This window comes from Camelus ferus, chromosome 19 (assembly GCF_009834535.1).
Source record: "Camelus ferus isolate YT-003-E chromosome 19, BCGSAC_Cfer_1.0, whole genome shotgun sequence".
Taxonomy (NCBI): domain Eukaryota; kingdom Metazoa; phylum Chordata; class Mammalia; order Artiodactyla; family Camelidae; genus Camelus; species Camelus ferus.
The window spans coordinates 18,632,944-18,654,173 of NC_045714.1; the positions used below are offsets into that span (position 1 = coordinate 18,632,944).

The following is a 21,230-nucleotide window of genomic DNA, read 5'->3' on the forward strand; positions in this document are numbered from 1 at the left end:
GAGAAGTGAGAAATGTCTGCGTGAGGGAAAAAGTGAAGGCACATGCTGTGCTGAAACTCCAGCCTGGAAACGTCGCCCAAGGACAAACCCAGGGCCCGTCTTGTGATGTTCCCTTCTGCTCACACTACCTTGTCCTGTTCTGATCCCGCTGAAGGTGACCCAGGCTGCCCCCTGTCAGACGCTGTGCCCTGCTGGAAATCAGCAGTGTACTGACTTCTAAGGACAGGACAGGGTGATGACCTTAACTTGGAAAGTGGGCGGACAACCACAGGGACTGAATTGTCACTTTGAACTCATTGTACATATTAAAAAGCAGGCAGTCCAGCCAGCTATAGTTCTGATCACTAAGCATCCACCCTACTGATGGATTAGAAAGTTCGTTCAGTCGACAAGGGCCCGCCAAGCAGCTGTGATCTGCTGGGCAAGGCTCTGAGCACCAGAAAGAAGGCAGCCTCCGCCGTTTTGATTTTGAAACAGCCCTGAGCTCTCAGCCGGGGCACTTCAGAGGTTACATAAGACCAGGGCGGGGCTGTCTGCAGGGCCCTTCTGATTAATTGTGATTTTCTCTAGGTCCAGCCAAGCCAAGGGCCGTCCTAGACAACACTGGAAATCCTTTCAGGGCAGAATGCGATCTTTCCCTCCTGCTCTTTGATTCTGGCCTCTTGTCTGAACGGGGTCTAGCTGAAAAACGTAAACTTTTCTGTCTTCTGTCTTTGGACCCCCTAACCACAAACCCTGGCCTGGCTCTTGGGTTTACGTAACGTTCTGCGGAGCATAATTACATCCTGCTTCTCAAAAGAAAAAGACAACGTAAGAAGGTTTCAAGAATTATTTTCACACGTGATTATCGTACAGTATTACATTGTATTATGTGCAAAATTCCATTTAAAAAATCATTTACAAAAGGAAGAACAGCACGGTGCGTGCTGAGGGTTCCAGGTGTACAGCAAAAGCTTTAAAAAGTACAAGGGTACAAAGCCAACTGCGTGAGACGCCTGGGCATCCTTCCACAGCACAGGAACGTGTCTGTGTGACTTCCACCCATTACATTGGTACGAGGCTCTCATCCATTGTGCGCCCCCAAACAGGTCTCCCAAACAGAGATTTAACTTCACTGCACGTTCTTACACCATAAATGTGCTTTTTGGTGCATCTGCAAACTCCTTTCCAAACGGTGTTTCTTTAACTCAGTGAAAGTCACATTACACAAGACTTGGTTTCTGCCCAAAATTATTTGATGCTGTTAGTTTTTTTTTTCTTCTCCCTGCAGGAGACTCCGGTGGACCGGTTCGTTTATCTTCTCTCTCATATTGGATGCTGGTAGTTTTGATTTATGTGGAAAGGGAAATAAAAAAAGTGTTGCTCTTACATATTTTTTCCCCTTGTGAGGTTTTGAAAATTGCTTACAAAAGCAAGTAACACGGGACAGACTCTGCAGGTCTCACTGCGTCTTTACAGTGTCTTCAGCGTAGGTGGCTCCTTCTACTCCTCGCCCCGCTTCCCTGCAGGAGCCTGGACCAGCAGGCTCCTCGCCTTAGTTCGTTGTTAGTCTGTATTTCCCTCTCGACCTCTCTCTACATTCATTTCTCTCCTGATCCTCAGCACCACTTGGTTAAAAGACAAAACAGGGCAACACTACGAAGCGTGAACAAGGTAACAACAGAATGTCAGATTTCCAAAGGCATTCGGTGGCCAGTGTCAGCCATACAGCGCTTTAAGAAACCCAGCCATCTCTCCCCACAAAGTGACTGCAACATCCAGTTACAGGAGAGAGACTTTAAAGACACAATACTCTCAAATCCAGCAAGAGATTCCTTTTTTTTTTTGCATATTAAATGTTAAAATCACATGCATAATTATAGAATATCTTAAAGTTACAAAAATATTTTAAAAACCAATCCTGACAGTTTACCTGCAACTGCTATAAAAATTTCTATGAAATATATAAAAACACAAAGGCTCTTTGTAAAAAAAAAAAAAAAAAAAAAGGAAGAAAGAAAGAAAAAAAAGGAAAAAGGAAAGAACAGAGGTGTCCACAGAACTGAGAAGTCCCTGATGTGCGACATCGGACGGTCTCCCAAACTCCTGCTGCTGCCCTCGGAGGAGCGCCCGCCCTGGACGTGTCCGTTCCGTGCGCACACTCACACGTGAGCCGACCTGGGACCTGGCTGGGGTCGGCAGCCAGTGATCTCGGGACACCTGAGCTGCCAGATGCAATTCTCCATCTCTGAAGGACGGATCCTACTGTTCCAGGAACCTCAGCTACCCTGCTTGGGGGACTGACAAAAGGTGCCCGCGGCCGAATCGGCCTGTGAACGGCTTAGTCACTGAACCGAGGGCTCCCCAAGGCGGTGGCTTCCCCAAGCACGGGGAAGTCAGAAGGCCAGGTTCCCAACCCCCTTTCGGATGCACCGCTGGGAAATCCCGCGTGTCTCCTAGGAGGCGGTGAGCTCTTCCTCCCCGTTCTGGAAGATGACGCCGTAGGGGTCTCTCCTGATGCGCTTGTAGACAAAGTGGAAGACGTGGGGCTGTGGCCGGCTGTGCAGCTCAGCCTTGATTTTCTGAGGGTACGTGTCCTCTGCTAGCTGCTGCCATGTTTCGTCCACGAAGAGGAAGAGGCTGTATGCCTCGGGGTCCCCCACCTTGAACTTCTCGGCACAGAGCTGACACACGTCCTCAGTGGTGACATAAGGCCTCACCAGCAGGGTCTTTCCTGTGCAGCCACTGTTGACCTCCTGGAATGCAACCCGGAGGTAGTTCTGCAGGTGGAAAGAGAGATGCAGGGACCAGGTCAGAGGAGGGAAACACGGTGGCACAGGTGAGCACATGCGACGCCAGGAAAGGTCGAGCGGGGGAGCCGCCCCAGGGCTCCAGGCTCGCAGGGACCTCCAGTGTCAGGACACCAGGACTCTGAGCACAGGGAAAGAGGCTGATCTGAATTTGGACGGTGGGGAGCACAGCTGTATGCACTGGGTTGCTGTATTTTAATTCAATGCAAGAGGCAGGAAGTCTGCTCAGCCCTGTTCTGACCTTTCAGTCCCTTGTAGCGCCCGGCTGAGAAATCCCTGGTTAAGGGCGTGAACCAGATCCGACTGCTGGCTTTATTCACAGCTTGAGGAAGAAAGCGAACAGCAGAGGACCCTGAGCCAGCGGTCAGGAGGGAGATTTAAAATATGTAGACACAGGAGCACACGCTGCATTCACGGCGGACTGCTCTGTGTGATGCCAAAGGGCCCTCGCGTTAGGCTGGACCACAAGACACTGCGGAAAGCGGGCCTTCCCTCCCCTCCTGAAAAGCCAGTTTCACGCAGTTCAACCCAACACGAGGTCCCCAGTGGCTCTCAGTGCAGCGTGGGAAGGTCGGCAGGAGGAGAATGTGGACTCTGCGGGAAGACTTGGGGAGATGCGCTGACTGAGTGCAGGGAGCCTGTTTCCACCCGGCCGGTCCCCCACCTCCCCCTGTGCCCGGAGCATCCTTCCTGTTGGCTTCCTGTCCGCTCAGCTTCCACGCTGAACGTTCTGGGAGAAACCCTGCCCTAATTTGACTCTGTTTTTTTAAGGGCAGTAAAACCTGGGCCAAATCCACATTTTTTTTTTTTTTTAATTTAAGGAAAACAGAGAAGTGAAAGCACAAGATCAGAGGGTGGTTTAAAATATCCCTTTTCCACCGGATGATCTGACCAAGGGGGCCCGTGGCGCCGGGAGCCAGCTCTGCGTCCTGAGGGCAAGGGCGCAGCGCGGGGCCCCATGGCCACCGCCGGCCACATACCTGAAAGTCGTCCACCGAGGGGATGGTCCGGTTGGTGGTCCTCCGCTTGTGCCACTGCCTCAGGGTGTCCCTGGCCTCTGAGCTGAGCAGCCTTGCCGCTTGTTCTTCTTGGAAATTCTTTATCAGAGAAAGTGCCCCGTAGGTGCTCGTCAAGTAATAGCCTCCTGGAAAGGGCACAGAGGGTGAGTTCGCTGGGGGTTCACCCTCTGGAGACAACAGTTAGGGGACAGCAGAGTTGGGGCCCAGGCCTTGCTTTTTCTCCGTCTCTCCTCACGCGTCTCCTGGAGGGACCACAGAAGCGCGTGTCCGAGGCACGCCCCCCATTCGTCCATTCCTGCATCCGTCCCCAGGAACGGCTGACCCCGGCCTGCGCCACCGCTGGGGCCCTGGGGGCTGGGCTGGGCTGAGCACACCTGTTCTCACTGACGGAACTTCCATTCCAGTGGGCGAGGCACACAGCATCTCTACTATTTAAGTGCAACTGTGAAAATGTTTTGCCAGAAAAGGTCAGGGTGTTGGGGGTGGACGGAGGCGAGGAGGTGGCGGAGGACTGCGGGGTCCATCGCTCCGAGGCCAGAACCCTTTCTTTGAGGAACGGGAGTCCACATGCCTCCCGGCAATGCTTGCTTCGAGGGTTTTCTTTTAGGGACTAATATTTTCTCAATTTTAAGTCAACCATATACTTTGAAAGACGGACACAATCTGCAAGCGCTCACAATACTGGCGGGTCTCCAAAATCACTTCCCCCTCCTGATTTCCTCCCTCCCCTTCCTTGGCTGGGGACTAACATAACACGACACTTGAGGAAAAATAATTTACAGGGAAAAGCAAGTGGTGAGCCTTTGACGGTGCATTTAGGAATGATTTCTTAAGTTTGGGGGAGTGTTTACAAGACTTACAACACTCTGACCAGGCATATAAACGTGTTCACAGTGTAGTCCTAAACTATAAAAAGTACAAGTTTTTAGGTGGAACTTGTATACGCCACACTGGAGAACCACTAGGGGGCGCCCCAAATGTTTATTAAAAATTCCCTAATTGGGCGAAAGCACGTTGTCAACTGAGACGTTCTTTGTCCAAATACCTCCTGGATTTCTACTGTGAGCTGAAGCCAGGTACAGAGCAGGGGGTGGGCTTGAAAGAAGCAGAATCTGAGTCTTTGCTCTACTGAAGTTTATAAATGTATTAAAGCAAACAAACATTGGTGGTTTATTCATGCAGCGACCAGAAGCTAGTTGTGGTTTAATGAGTTTTGTGTGCAAGTATCACTTTCACGGCCAAAGAATTTAGCTGCCAAAGCAAGACCCCGGAGAGCGCTCTCTGGTCAGCAAGTGACAACGTTCAAGGTGGGAAGTTGTCCACAACCCGAATGCCCCCCACCCCTGCCCCGAGAATCGCACTGGACGCACGAGAAAGAAACATGCTTTTGTGGTTTCCAGGTCCCTGGTGGAAATCTGGGGGCTAGTTTTCACTGAGCGGTGCACTTTCCATGAACACATCACATGTCAGGCTTTTTTTTTTGATGGAGGTACTGGGGGTTGAACCCAGGATCTCATGCATGCTAAGCGTGCGCTCTACCACTGGGCTGTATCCTCCCCCTGGGCTTTTTGTTAAGAGTCATTTGAATAGTTTACCAGCTCCACCGCCTGGGTGTAATTCCCAAGGCAGCCCCCACTGTATGTAGTACGGAGTTTTGAGTGGCTGATTTTGTACTAAATATTTGCCTCATGAACAAATCAGATGATTAAATGTGAAAACTCAGCGGTATGGAATTTAAACGCTACACAGAGGATTTCAGGAGGACTTGATGTGGACTTCAGTATTCAAGAGAGGCTTGTGGAGGTGTCAGTACTGGAGAGGGGATTTGGAGGGACAGTGACGGCCGAGTCTGGGAGGCAGCTGTTTCCTTTGGACGTCAAATTTTAGACTCCATGGCTCACGGTTCAGGCCATTAAGGGGAAAACTCAAAATGCTGGAAGCACAAAACTGACCACACTTTGAAACATGTGGATGTAATTAGGGGAAGGTTTAAATTTCAGCAAAACTACAACCCTGCCATAAGGGCTGTGCACGTAAAAGGTTTTCTATGACGCCTTTTCCGTAAATGAAACTACCTGCTTAAACAGCAGAAAACAGATGTGGGCTGCGGTCCCGCAAACCGAAGAGCGCTTTGGGCAGCAGGCAGGCTGCAAGGCTGGGAGGGCGGCGGAGCAGAGATGAACCCAGGACCTTGTGCTCGCTAAGAGTGGGCTCTACCACTGAGCTCTACCCTCCCCCGGGTCCTTGTCTTTCTCTCTGATTCCCAGACGTGACAACAGCCACCTGCCCATCTGTCACCATCACGCCCAGGGCAGTGCTAGGCTCTGGGGAAACGCTGGAAAAGGTGGCAGGAAGTGGCCGACTCGATCCTCAGGCCACATGATGTAAGCATATGTCTGTCCCAAGTACACGCTGTCAGCAACAGAACGGTAATTTTCTGAGTGAAACTGGCATGCACTTTCCCCAAAGCCCCAAGAGTTCAACCTACTTATGACTAGAATTAAACATGATTGAAACTCAAAAAAACCCTTAGATGCATAAAAAATTGTAATAATAATGCAGTGGGAGAAAGGAAGACCGCAGCACGGAGTTGAATGTACGCTCCTCTTGGTCCCTGGACAAAGCCCCGTGCTTCCCTGCCCTGCCCCCTGAAGTCCCAGGGCCAGGGGTGGGGATCTGGGGGGCGGTTCCAGGCAGGGTCTGGGGGCCCAGAAGGTCTGGCCCCAGTGTTGTGAATATTAATGAGGGGAGATTAAAGGGGGGGGGCGGGAGAGAGGTAAAAGGATGGAGAGGCTCACTCACAGAATGGAAAGACAGTCATCAAGGATTCCGAGTCAGTGTCCTCCCTACAGGGCGGAAGGGGGACCTCGGGGCCCAGGAGGACCGATCCTCTGGAAGAGAGCCAAGCCCTGAGGACCTAGGGAACTAAGGGACACGCTCCAGGGGTGACAGTGCGTTGAAGTTTCCTCCAGGGAAAATCCCAGGATGATGCATTCCCTGGGGGGACCCCATTGCCGTGGATCTTTTTACTCAAGCCCAGACTAAAACTCACTGGAGAAAAATAAATTATGCAACAATTCACTCGGGGTCTATCTGGGCTCTGACGGGAACACACGGACAGGGACAGTCAGGATGCACGAGGCAATGGCTCCAATCTCTTCCCCTTGAAGAAGACAAGCTCGCACAAGAGCCCCAGTTATTTCTGCTCTTCAAGCCTGCGCACCACAGTGACAAACACCCCAGCGATTCCTGAGATAAAATTCCTAACTGGTGCGTAAGGAGGGGATTCTCTGTGAAGACATGTCGGGGGCAAGCAGACACAGGAAGGAAAGCCGACCGACAGTGAAAGCACCCTGCCCAGATCTCGCTCCGCGGCAGGGTCACCTGAACAACGGGCAGAAGCTACCTTTTAAACAGAAAAGAAAACCAATGCTGTTTTCATCTCGAAAACCAAACGTCAAAAATAAAGATGAAAACAAAAGACAGGCCTTCACCATTCTTCTGACAGTGGAAATACTCTCCAATGAGAGTTTACGGCTTCCTCTTGGAATCAAAGAAACCATTTCTTTTTAAAAATGGCATTTAGTTTATTCTGTGGAATGGTAGTTTTTGTACTGCAATTAACCAATCTCGGCAGAGTATAATGATGGCAGGGTTACATTTTTTTGCGTGTTTTTCTGACTTTCCCAAATTTTCTACAATGAATATGGTTTGCTTTTGTAATCTGAAGAAAGTCAGCACCTTCTTATAAATGGATAAAATTAAAAGGCCATTAACCCTTAAGATGCCAAGAGGGGGAGGAAATAAACTAGGAGTTGGCGATTAGCAGATACACACTACTGTGCATAAAACAGATAAACAACATGGTCCCACTGTTCAGCTCAGGGAACTATAGTCAACATCTTGTACTAACCTATAATGAAACAATATGAAAAGGAATATATATGTGTGTGTAACTGAATCACTCTGCTGTACACCAGATAAATCGAATATAGTTCAGTTAAAAAATAAAACACCCACATGATGCTGAATGGCATGGGGTTTTACTTTGGGGGGATGAAAATGTTTTGGTACTAAACAGAGGTGGAAGGTAGCTCGAAACTGTGAGTGGACTAAATGCTATTGAATTGTTTACTTTAAAATGGTTAAGTTTATGTTATATAAACTTCACCTCAATTAAAAAAGAAAAAAGAAAAAGTAAAAGAAACTGACAGAAAGCACGCAGCTCCCCCCGCTTCTATGAGAGCCAGTTACCTTCCCCGTGGAGCAGCGATGGGTCCAGGAGCTCCATCATGTACTCGACCTCGGTGTCCAGCTCCAGCATGTCGCACTGAGCTATGACGTAGGTCAGGACCGGCAGAAAGTCGTCAGCTCCGTACATCCTCCCTGGGGGCGGGAAGGGGGAGACAGGACAATTTCTACCCATCTTTCTTTCATATCCTCCTTGCTGCTTTTATTAGACAGCGAGGAGTCATGCTGGGGAAATGTGCTATTTATAAACGGAGGTGGGTGTTTCTGGAATTCTCTGTGTCCCACGCCCCTTCCCACTGCTCCTGGCAGGGACCAACCCTAACTCGAAATTTCAGAACGAATGCCTGAGTCAATGAACACAGGGAAGATTTTTCTCCCCATTTTTGCGAATTGCACCAACTTTTGCAATAGAACAAGAGTACTTTTAAATAGTTTAACTTTTCAGCAAGTGATGTGATAAAACACTTGCAAAGTGTCTACTTATTGTGTTAATCCTTTGTGTCCTGTTTCCTTTTGTTTCCTGTGCAAATTAATTATAAACAGATCGGGGAGGCCATAACTCTGTGGTAGAGCGTGTACTTAGCATGCATGAGGTCCTGGGTTCAATCCCCAGCACTTCCATTAAAACAAACAAACAAACCCTAATCACCTCCCCCCTCAAAAAAATAATAAAAAATAAGATTTAAAAAATTTATTATAAACATAATGACAGGACCAAACTCAATCAAGGAATAACCTGTTCCTTCTCTGTCTTCAAGATGAGCACACATTTAATTTACTTAAATGTGTTAATTCAGCATACGTTGAATAGATGCATACAATGAACATATGGCAAAAAATGTCTGGTCCTTGCTGCTATTATAACAGAGATTCTTAGCTAGGGGTGATTTTGCCCCCCGGGGAATCTGGCACTGTCTGGAGACATTTTTCATTGTCATGACTGAAGGGTGGGCGTGCTCGTGGCATCCAAATGCCGATAAACTTCCTACGGGAGGTAGGACGGCCCCACCACAAAGAATCCTCCGGTTTTAATGTCACTAGTGCTGAGGTTGAGAAGTGTGCTTCAGAAGGACACAATCCTGTACAGACGTAATTTTGGAGGCTTTACAAATGATTTTGTGAACCACAGAAAATACATCTCTTGTATGTGAAGTAGGTGTCACATCTCAGAGGCAATGTTCATCTGCTATTATGAGCAGCCCAAGAGCTCAGGTCTTTTTCTTGTTTTTAATTTCTTTTAATCTTTTTTTGGGGGGGAGGTAACCCAATTTATTATTATTATTTTTAAATGGAGGTACTGGGGATTAAACCCAGGACTTCCTGCATGCTAAACACGTGCTCTGCCCCTGAGCTACACCTCCACCCAGAGCTCACATCTTAATGTCTCTGTTCCATGATCTGCAAAGTGCCCGCACATGACTACCTACTTCAGCAGTGGTTAACAGAGCCTGTGTTTTCCCTCTGTTGCTTCTCCATCAAGCAATTTCAGAGGAAAAGTTGGAATCATGTATGGAATTAAAAAGGCTCACCCGAGCCCCGGCACATCGCAAGGCTGATCACTACCCATGAATCATGGGAACCCCTGCCTCTACAAGAAGCAGCACAGGGGAAACCCAAGAGCTGACTCCCTGCTCTGAAATGTACGTGAACTCCCATCACATTGCTTCAGCTTGTAGCCAAGAAGCCACAGCCAGTGACACGGCTGCAATGAAGCCACGTCATAGCCGAGCGCTCCAAGTTTCTGACAAATGCCGCAAATCGCTGACACAAACCCTCATGGGCCAATGACAAGAGTAAGCACTAATGTTCATGCACATGCACTGAAGAAGGACAGGGTTACACCCACCAGAGGTGCAGAAACGGCAGCTGGGGAGGTTGATGAAGGGGGCCAAGTCCCACACTTAACTAACCCGTGCACAGAGCTTGGACTGGAACTCAGACTCCAGGGACTGAATCTGTACCCACTCCCTGGGACTAAATCTTCTTAAAATTGGCATCGTACAACATTGCTGTTGCCCTCCCGCGCTTACTTTCTTCGTGCGGTTACTCTGTTGCATGCTGACTAATTTGCCAGAGGCCGGAGTACACAGTGTTTTTGTGAGCCCCCGGGTGGAGAGGAGGAGAGAGGCAGAAAGCGAGCATCTGGGAGCCAGGAAGCCCGACCCGCATCACCTGAGTTGTTCTCCATGACGGTGTAGATGAGCTTGCAGACCCGCAGCAGCAGCATGACTTTCTTTTCTGGTGAATACATCTTCTGCATGGTCATGAACTTGACTTTGATTTTCTCCACATCCACCAAGTCAGGGGTGGGGGCGAAGACGCCCAGCTCCTGGGGGTTCCTCTGCCGCACCAGCTGCAGGTTCTCCTTGAGCTGTTTCCACGAGCCGTCGGCCACGTGGAAGTCCTTCAGCATGGCCTCGACGTGGCCCTTCAGGGGCTTCAAGATGCACTTGTGCATGGCTTTCTCCAACACCACATCTGCCAAAGGAAGCGCAGCTATGTGACCATGGTCCGCAGAAAGGAGAAATGCAAGGTCTGCTTTCTCGGAACGGACACCTCCAACCCCGCCCGCTGGTTAGAAGGCAGACACGTCCCAACTTCGCACTCAACCCACCGAATTTAGCACCAACTCACGCACCAACATTTTTTTTTTCTGTAAAGCCAGGAAGAGTGACTCTTCCCTAATGAAGTGTTCCAGTCTCCCTTGCACACAATCAGTACAATGGAACATATTTTTTTAACAACTTCTACACCCCCACACCGTTAAACACAGCTGAATATTCTCGAAGACGTTCTTTTGACCTCGCCCTTCCATTGAGGATCCACCTGACAGATAAGCAACTATGTTAAAGGCAGGGTTTTTTAACAGCAAGGGATCCAGGTCCCTTAAAACATTTCCTGGGGCGGGGGGACAACTAAATATACATGCTATCTTGGATTGGATTCTGGACCAAAAATAAGTCTTTATTTCATTTGCCAAAAAGGGCATGAGTGGGATATTAGATGAGATTTGAATAAAGCCTGCAGGTTAGGTAATCCTGTTTGCACTGAAGCAGTGTTAATTTTACTGCAATTCTGTAACACAATGGCCCTGTTTTCAGGAAGTTCACACTGAGTATTTAGGGATAAAGGGACACAGTGCCTGCAAGTAGCTCAGAAAAAAAGAAAGAGGTGTGTGCGCGTGTGTATGCACTCGCATGTGTATGCACTCGCGTGTGCATGCGTGTTCCTGTGTGCGTGTAAACAGAGAAAGACAAGGGGTGAAGCAAGCTGGGCAAAGCACTAACACTGGGGACTCTGAGTAAAGGGCAGACATGGTTTCTTCATACCCTTTTTTGCAAATTTTCTCTACATCTGAAATGATTTCAAAACAAACATTGAAGAAGTCCTGAAGCGTGTCTCTGCTCAGAGCGAGGAGGCACCCCCAGGTGTGGGAGGCCTTACTGTCCCCTTTTCCTCTGCATGGTTTTGCCCAGGGAGTAGCTCACGCAGCTGACAGCACAGTGACTGGGACCGTGAACCTGGAGGAGGTCTGGGCTGGAGATGGTTTGCACAAAGATAAGCTCTCAGCTTCCTCAACATCAGTTTTTCCGTCTCAAATGTTTCACACGCTCATCAAAGTGACCCGGGTAACAGCCACACGGAGTATCTGACATTTGACGTCCTTTCATCTTGGAAGCCCACAGATCCGTGGGAATGGTCAAGCTCCCCCTCTGGCCTGTGGAATTCCTGACACAGCATCAGATCACATTGACTCCAAATTATCCCCGATTATTAGAAGGTCAGGGACAAGGATAAATCTAAGCCAGGCACACAGATACCAAAAAAATTGTCCCATAACCCAAAGTTCAAACTGATGCCACGAGCTGGTGCTGATCCCATGACAGCCAGCTTTCCTGGCCCAAGGTTTCCTTTGTTCCTCCACTTCCACATCTCCCATCAGGAGATCTCTTTGTTTAAATACAGGGTTTATATCACTCCAGACATTCAAGGTTGAAGCAAAAGAGGTTATTAAGTAAGTTAAAAAACAGAACATTTTCAGTTCACATCTGGGATTAAAACAAATTAGTTGGTCTGCATTGGTTCTGTCGCGTTAACAAACTTATATGAAGTCCTAGAGCATCTCTGACTTCACCCCAAACGGTCATTCTGATGAAAAGTCAGTAACAGCAATTAACACGCAGTGCTCAGCTGGGCTGGGCTTTAACTCATTATCTCATCTAATTCTTACAACAACTCTATTATTTTTGCACAATACTACTATTAGGCCCTTTTTACAGATGAGGAAACTGATAGCTAATGGTTTGCTTGAAGACGCACAACCAACCAAACTGCTTTTCATTCTTTTTTGTCTTTATTTTTTTTGTAATATTTTTTGGGGGGGTAGGTCATTAGGCTTATTTATTTATTTACTAATGGAGGTTCTGGGGATTGAACCCAGGACCTTGTGCATGCTAAGCACATGCTCTACCACTGAGCTATACCCTCCCCACAACTGCTTTTCAAAGTAAATGGTCTCTTCGTTCTAGAGTTCAAGTTCATAAACATTGACCAGTCCCTCCACCCAAAGATTCTGAAGCTGCATTCCTGGTAATCACCACTCTGTTTAAAAGGAGGCCAACAAGGGGGGCAAACATCACGTCCGTCGTGAATCAGGAACGCATGTGAATGCTGGTGGCAGCGTTATTCATAATAGCCCCAAACTGCAGACAACGCAAAGGCCCCTCCCAATGGCATGGGCGCCAGGACACATCCGCACAGTGGAATCCAGGAAATTGAATTCAGACAATGGAAGAGTCATTCCCGGGAAGAGCACGCTGCAGCTCCAGACACGGCTGGCTGAGTCTCAGAGGACAAAGAAGCCGGACACGGATGAGCGTCATCTTTGCCAAGTTCAAGAGCAGGAAGAACCAGCCTGTGACGACGGAAGCCAGGACTGGGAATAAGCGAGGCTGTGGGAGGGCACTTGTGGAGGGTGGAGACATTCTGTGTCTGGATCTGGGTGGTGGCGACACGTGTGAAAATCGTCGCGCTGGGTAACACTTGAGAGCTGCACACTGTATGGATGTAAGTTCACCCTCAATAACCGTGTGATAAGTCAAACCCACGGAAAACACCTGCTGGAGACCAGCCTGGGATTTCTGCCTTGAACCCCAGGGGCGGCTTTTAACTTCAGAGCCAGACTGATCACCTCTGGGCCAGAGCAGTCACACAAATCACTCTGAAAGATTCTGTGCTGTGCCTGGGGGGCGGCAGCAGAAAGATGGTCGCCAGCAGGCTGAGTGGGTCCCTTGTGCAACTCACCCTTGTACCCAGGGAAGGGATTCTGGCCTTTGCACTGTACACTCCCTCAGAAACTGGTGGGACTGTGGAAGTCTTCTAGGAGGGCTGAAACCCAGGACCCACTGCTGCGTGCTCACTCCCTTAAAACCCCAAAGGAAAAAAAATTGTTTTAGTACATTTTTTAAAGGCCATAATTTAGAAATAAGAAAGACTGGTCTCTTTGCATTCTTTTTCAGAACTTAACTCCTAACCACTCCTCCCCACCCTTGCAAATCCTTAATAAACATAATGACTAGGAAAAAAGAAGTCCCCGACTGGTTCTCTCCAACAGGAAAACCAGGTCCTGCCCCCGAAGCAAGAGGGAAAAATGATTTTATGGAACAAAAGGAACAGAAAAATCTTTCAGCTCGTGGGCTAGCTCAGAATAAAAGGAAAGAGCAGACCTATCATATTGCTTGTAAATGACTACTATCTGCTATTTTCCATCATCTCTGATTGCTTTATTCATTTAAAAAAAATTTGGGGGGTAGGGAGGACGTGATTAGGTTTACTTATTTATTTTAATGGCGGTACTGGGGACTGAACCCAGGATCTCATCATGCTAAGCAGTCATTCTACCGCTGAACCACACCCTCCCCCACCTCCAGTTGCTTTAAAATCCAAGAATCCAAGAATGATACTGTTCTGCGCTCAAGATGTGAGGACATCCTCCAACAAACCCACAGAGGGAGGACTATTATCTCTTCACTTTATAGATGAGGAAACTGAACCCCAGAGAGATTGATGCCACGCAGATGGCAAGACGGGGTGCGGGGATTCATACCCAAGAACTCTGGTTGTGGCGACTGTGTCCATCTACAAACAGAGAAATAAGAAAATCCTGGAGAACTGTCTGAGCTACAGAATTCTGAGTGTTAGACACCGACTGCTAACTGAGTAACCAAATGGAAATAAAGTTTCTGAAAAAGTTTACAGAGATCTTCTCCACTGGTCCCAAAGCCCAGGGCGTGGAGTGGCCTGGGGCTCCTGCCTCAGTGTGACCTGAGACAGATTTATAAGCCGAGTTCCAGTCATTGGGCTCTAGTGCTGTGAAGCCTGCCGTCCCTTACTTCACCTCATCAGCAGCACAGATGCCAGAGAAAGTCAGACAGGAGACAGGGAACCATCACAGGACAGACCACTCATCAGCCAGGTCAGGACACTTTCTGCTCACCCACTGCCACCAAAGGGGAAGCGAGAGCCCAGAGGCGAAGGTGAAGTTCGGAGAAGGCGCGGGTCTCGGGAAGGGGTGACCAGGAGGCCGGGCAGCCAGCCCAGTTCCCTCTTTCTAAGCAACTCTGGCCATCACCATCCCTTTCTCACTGTCATTGCCTGAACTTCTGAACTGCCATCCAGTCATGGCAGAAGGAGCAGCTTGAATCCGACTGATGGTTAAAGCAAAAAGACTCTCAGTATTCTCCAAAGATTCTAACAGTATCCAGAATCTAAACAACATGCTCAAAATGTACAGGTTGCGACCTAAAGTTACAACAAAGATCCAAAGTGAGGATAGGTCCTCTGGCCTCTTGGTTTAGTCAAGTTCTAGCATCCTGATATTTTTTCAAAAAAGCAAAGTAGGAGAAATAGAAGCTCATGTCTGATGGCAAGAGGGGGGCCTTCTTTGTGGGGAACTCCCACTGTGAAATGGAAACGCTTACAATCGCTCACGCGGAGGGGCGTCTGTTAGCGCAGTCCCTGTCGTGCGGGGCCGGGCGGGTGCCCTCGCCTCGCCCTGTGATGGAGGGGCGAGTCCCCCCTCGTTCTGCAGATCCACACGAGGCTCAGAGGTCCAGTGACCTTCCCAGGACAGTGGAGAACCTGGTCGTGAAGCCAGGAGATGGCACACCAGGCCTCGCTCCAAACAGGAGGGGCAGAACGAGCTGGCTCTTTATATGCTCACCTGTCTTCCTTTGGCCGCGTAACTGGCTGATGGATCGGGACTGATGCCGACTGGGTGGCAGTGCTTTTCAAGCATGTGTACGCGCTTAATGCGTATTTGAACCAGCCTTCAGCTGACACGAGCACATGAGCCCTGTTTGTCTTCAGGGTCTCCCAAAAGCCCCCAGGGACAAAGGCTTGAGCAGCTCCCTGGGGAGGGGCGTCCGGGAGCACAGGCAGCGGACGGGGGCAGGCAGCCCAGGGCGTGCGTGCTGTCAAGCAGTCACCACCGGGAAGAGACACAGCGCAGGGCAGCCTCGGAGCTGCCCCATGTCTGCCTGGGGAGGTCTCTGCCTGAGGGCGGCTTCCTGCCGGTGGGCTGGGCATTCCCTCCCCAGCCTTTCCATCACCCCGGACCAGGGTTCCGGTGGAAATCCAGCAGGAAGGGAGTGTCCGTGGGGTGTGCATGGCAGTGTTGGGTAACCCTGCTACAGATGAAGAAACTGAGGCACAGAGGGGTTGAGGCCTGTGACCAAGCACACACAGCTGAGTGGCAGCCGGGCTGGGACTTCAGTCCAGTCTGAGCCCTGACCCTGAACCACCACTGGCTTCTGCCTCTCGGCAGGAACTGTATCCGCCCTTCTCAGCAGAGTTGAGGTGTGACCCCGGGCGGCCCCAGGAGCACCCGGCCACTCCTCTCCACTCCTCTGTACAAACTACTCATAAAGAGTAGACAGACCACACAGGGTCCCGTGGCCCCTGGGCAGATGTAAAGTCCAGATGAGTGGTTTTCTACCTTGCGGCCTTGAGAGAAGACGAGCCTCTGCCTTCTCATCTGTGAAGCGGGGCCGTTCACAGCTTCCTGATGGGGCTGCTGGGAGGACTGGCTGAGATCTACACCATGAGCACCTGACACCCAGAGAGCCGGCAAAGATCACTGACTGGCCCCCTCTGCTCCTGTTGAATGGGGACTGTGTGCCTTTGAAAAAGGACTCCAGGATTACTGATTCGGGCCTGTTGTGTTTTTTTCCTGCGCTACCTGTGGTTTACTTGGTTTGATTAATTGAAAAGCTACCTGACTGAAAACAGAGTTACCCTACCCAGCAATCCCACTCCTGGGCATACATCTGGAGAAAACTCTAATTCAAAAAGATACATGCACCTCATTGTTCATAGCAGCACTATTTACAAGAGCCAAGACATAGACAGATGACTGGATAAAGGAGATGTAGTATATTTATACAACGGAATACTACTCAGTCATAAAAAAGAAAGAAAGAATGCCATTTGCAGCAACATGGATGGACCTGGAGATCATCACGCTAAGCGAAGTAAGTCAGACAGAGAAAGACAAATGTCTCATGATATCAGTTATAGGAGGAATCTAAAAAAATGACATAAATGAATTTATTTACAAAACAGAAACAGACTCACAGACATAGGAAAGAAACTTATGGTTACCACAGGGGAAGTGGGAGGAAGGGATAAATTAGGAGTTTGGGATTAGCAGATATACACTACCATATATAAAACAGATAAGCAACAAGGTCCTACTGTACAGCACAGGGAACTATATTCAATAGCCTGCAATAACCTAAATTGAAGATATACACATATGTATACGTGTATAACTGAATCACTCTGCTGTACACCAGAAACTAACACAACATTGTGAATCAACTCTACTTCAATTTTAAAAAAAGAAAGAAAAGAAAAGCCGCCTGGCTTTCTGTACAGTCTGTATCTGCAGGTTCCACATCAGGGGGTTCAACCAATCATGGATGGAAAAATATTCTGGAAATAATAATTCCAGGGAATTCCAAAAGGCAAAACTTGAATTTGCTGCCCACAGCCTCCTATGTACACAGCATTTACAGTGCACTGGGCACTATAAGTGATCTGGAGATGATCGAAAGTGAAGGGGAGGGTGTGAGTAGGTGATATGCAAACACTGCATCACTTTATACAAGGGACTTGAGCATCCATGGACTCCAGTATCCGTGAAGGGTCCTGGAGCCCCCCTCCCCTGGCAAATACCCAAGGATTCCTGTACATCTTTTTCCCGCCTGTCTTCTTACTCTTCCTCAGCCCCTCCCACCCGAAGGTACAAAGAAGATCTGAGCCTTGGGGTTTTCCTGCCCTGAAACTCCCAGTGTTTTGTCACAACCTCATTCTGTCCCCGCCACACAGCTCAAAACCACAGATGAGCTGAGCATCTAGGGCAGCTGTATGTCTTTAAGAGCGACAGGAACAGAGAGCCCCCCGCCCCATTTCAGAAGAGCAAACGTGTGGGTGGATTCGGGTCACTGCCAGCGGTTTTTGGCCCACTGACTGGGGAGGCCCGGGACACACTGCTGTCCTTGCTCCATGTCCGCCCACTCCAGGCTCCTGGTACCCTGGCTCACCATGCTGATCACAGGCGGTGTTGGCCAGCATCTGATTTGATGGCTTTGGTACCTGGGCTAGACAGCCTGTTCAAGAGTCTGACTCTTACCCTGCCTGGGGTCATCTTTCTAAAGTGCCCTCCACCACCTTGAAGACTCAGGACGGCTCCAGGATATGCCCCTGCCCTGCCCTGCCCTGCCCTCCATCCCTTCTTCCCACCACATCCCTATAAACAAACAGCCTATGCTTTCGCTGAAGCCAACAGGAAGCAATCATCTGTGCCTCTGTGCCTTTCCACACGCTGCTCCCTGTGTCTGGTGGGCTGCTCGCCTTTCCCGACGGGGATTCCCAGGGAACCCTTGTCTGCCTGTCCCCCCTCACGGCTGGCTTCCCCATCCCTGCATCCTCGGGGTTCTTTGCTGCATCTGCCGCGCACAGGGCAAACCTGACTGCTCTCCTCGAGAAGCCGTCTGCACACCAGACTTTGGGGGAGTCACCTGAGCTGTCTGCAGCCCTGAGCCTGAGGCCCATACGTAGCATGTGCTCTAGAAGCAACTTCCTGAATTGAACTGAAAATCCTTCCTTCGTGTGGTTACATGAGTATCATGTTTCTCCTCCTTACCCGTGCAAAATACAGAAAGTGTGAGTCTAGTGACGAGCGCATCGCCCAGGTGTGGGGCAGCTGGCAGAGGCCCCTGCAGGGATGTCCTGTGACCTGGGTTTGCTTAAGCACTGCCAGCAGTGCAGGCTTCGGCCCTTCAGTAGCAAATAATAAATGATGCCTTAGCACTGGAAGGAAGAGCCCACCAGCCCAGCAGAGGCGACACCAAAATAAAAATAACAGGCACTGGGGTGGTGATTACTCACTTCTATTTCTGTTCAGTTTGGAGGGCTTCAAGGAAGGGCATTTCACGGAAAAGCATACACTACATTCATAGGACACCTTATGTTTGAAAAGCGGCAGACTTACTTCAGTGCCTTCTGGTAAACGGCTGATAAAACTGAAGGCAGTGGAAAGAGACCAATCTTCCTTACAGAAAAATTCTACATAATTTATGTAGATCTCCTGGCCTCGGGGAGGTGGTGCTTAATTCTACCCTCATCCCTGGAGTGTGACTGGCATGTAGTGGCTTGCTTCCGAAGAACAGAACAGAGTACGTTTTTATAGGGCAGAAACCTGGCAAGCTCAGCCTTGGGCTGGAGATCCAGGGCAACACCGTCACTGAGTCACGTGGACGGCAGGGCTCTCTGGCGTGGGGTGACTTCACCACGTGCAGGGGTGGCCGCCACGGGGGGCGCAGGAAAAGCCACCACACGAGCTGGCTTGAGTCCTCCTTGCATCCTGGCCTGCCCTTGCTCGGCTTTGTTTCCACATCTGTAAAAGCGAGGATACTAAACAGGGCCTCCCCAGGCATTAGGGGATTTATGCATCAGTGTTCCCGGAACCACTGCAGGGGCTGTCAGGCGTCTCGACTGAAAACAGGACGCATTTAATATGTACTCTGACTCGCCAGAGGAGGTGGGCGGTGACTTCTGGCTTCTGAAAGAAGCCCCTGAGCCTGGATGGTAAGTGAGAACCTTCCCAGGTGGATGCTGTGTCTGCGCGGGAGCAGGGCTGTGCCTGCCGGACGTGGTCCCTGTTGGGAGACCAGGCCAGTGCGCAAGGCTGTGCGTGCGGCTGGGACGAGTGCTCCTCTACCTGGTGCCGGCCTCGCCAAGACAGCCAATCAGAGGCTTCCTTTGAGACGCTGGCCTCGCCAAGTCAGCCAATCACAGGGGTCCTTGGGGATGCTGGCCTCGCCAAACAGCCAATCAGAGCCGTCCTTTTGTCGAGCGTAGAGTGATGTAAATCTCTTCAGAATCCGATTCCCACGCTTCCAGTCAGTGTGGCCCTTCAGGTGCGCCTCGGGTCACGCTCTCAATTGCCACGTGGCTTCCTCTCGTTTCCTGTCCAGGAGGTGCTTATCTCTCTCAAGTTGGAAGATTCTAGGAACACAGTCAGAAAACACCCTAGCGCAGGTGTCTTCGTGTGCCTCCTCGTGCACCCGCACCACCCGCCGCCCACCTTGTGAATTCCGGAGCCTACGGCTCCCTGGCTCAGGGCGTCACGGAGTCGGGACGCCGGGCCGGAGAGTCTTAACTCCAGGGCTGTGACCCTTCTTTTGATTGACGTAACATAATGAACCCAATGATGGCGCCCTGAAGTAAAAATTATACCACAAATGATGCCCCCTGGGGAAAGAAGGGCTTCTTGCTGTAGGCTTCTATTTAAACTAATTTTCAAAAACAATATATACGCTGTAAGAGGTCGAGCTTTCTCCTCCCCCCACCCCTGTTAACATTCAAGGAGGTTCACTCCTTCCAGGTGATCAGAAGGCAGAGTCAAGGTTTTAGTCTCAACTCCGCACCTTTCCGGCTACAACTTTCAGAACTCTTTATCAAAAAAAAAAAAAAAAAAAAAAAAAAAAAAAAAGAAAAGAAAAAAAATCAGGTAATATAATAACTGAAGGGTTTAAACGAAACTATGAATTAAAAATTATAAGCAAGTCACACTGGATCTTGAAGCTTGAGTCAGACTTGAATGCTCATTAAAAAAAAAAAAAAAGACCTGAAGCAAAGTAGTTGTGACTCTTTTAATGCCTACGGAATGACCTCAAACCCCCTTTCTTATTCACGCTACGCTCTCTGGTGTCTAACCACATTTCAGTATCATTTCTCTATTAAAAAAATAAAACTCCCATACATGTACACTGACATCCTCTTTGAAATATGTAGGAATTGAGTTTGAGGATACTTTTTCTTCAAACAATTAAAATACTCTTCAGAGGAAATACACATTTTGATAGCAATTAAGGAAAGCAAAACAGTATCGTCTTGTTTTTCACTGACTTTCAGGAATATGGACGGCTGGCTTCTTTGTATCTTTGTTGATAGTCTGTGGTGGGCAGTTTGGATGAAACAGAACATGTGGGATTACTAACAAGCTTGGAGTTGGAAAGATTTTGCTTTTCTTGAAAAAAGACTTGAAAATAGAGGGCTTTTCCCAAGATTAATATCAAATCAGAAGTTTTTGGAATAAAAATTTGCTTGAATAAAATAAAAAACACTAACCACAAGGATGCGATCAGTTCTGCGAAGTGTAGACTTCACTACCAGAAAGTCTGGATGAATTTCTCCCACCGGCTGAAAGGGACTGAAGCAAGAGTGCAGTGATGTGAGAACCCACCAATGAGGGACACATGTCGGGACCAGGAGTGATGCTGCACTTGTCTGCACCTTGGAGGGCGGGACACACCGGTGGTGAGTTTACCTCACTCTGTCGATGAAGTCACCGATCCCAGGCTTTTAAGTCGGCTGCCAAACTCTGTACATACCTTGTTAAAGCCGCCATTTGTCCCTTCATGTACCACTTTTGAGGGTGGGGGGTGGAGAGCGTCTCACCAGGGAAACACTTACATGGCCCCAGAACCCAGAGAGGGCTGGCTCCTGGGGGAACTCATCTGGTCTCATCCTCCAACCAGGAGAGCGAAGCTGATGTCAACCCACTGGCATTTATACCTGAACCCCCGAAAGGCAGGGCTGTGTG

At 49.3% G+C, this 21,230-nt stretch overlaps 1 protein-coding gene across 8 annotated transcripts in view; it reads right to left on the reverse strand.

Annotated features, from left to right (window-relative positions):
• Positions 1-814: 814 nt before the first annotated feature.
• RIN2 (Ras and Rab interactor 2) overlaps positions 815-21,230 on the reverse strand; it is a 196,842-nt gene continuing 176,426 nt past the window's right edge. For all 8 annotated transcript variants that reach the window (XM_032461754.1, XM_032461753.1, XM_032461752.1 and 5 more), the window contains 4 exons: positions 10,232-10,537; positions 8,063-8,194; positions 3,770-3,933; positions 815-2,759 (listed from right to left, as the gene is read on the reverse strand). In XM_032461754.1, coding sequence (XP_032317645.1) covers positions 2,436-2,759; positions 3,770-3,933; positions 8,063-8,194; positions 10,232-10,537 — 926 coding nt within the window. In that variant the 3' untranslated portion in view covers positions 815-2,435. The remainder of the gene's footprint in view (positions 2,760-3,769; positions 3,934-8,062; positions 8,195-10,231; positions 10,538-21,230) is intronic.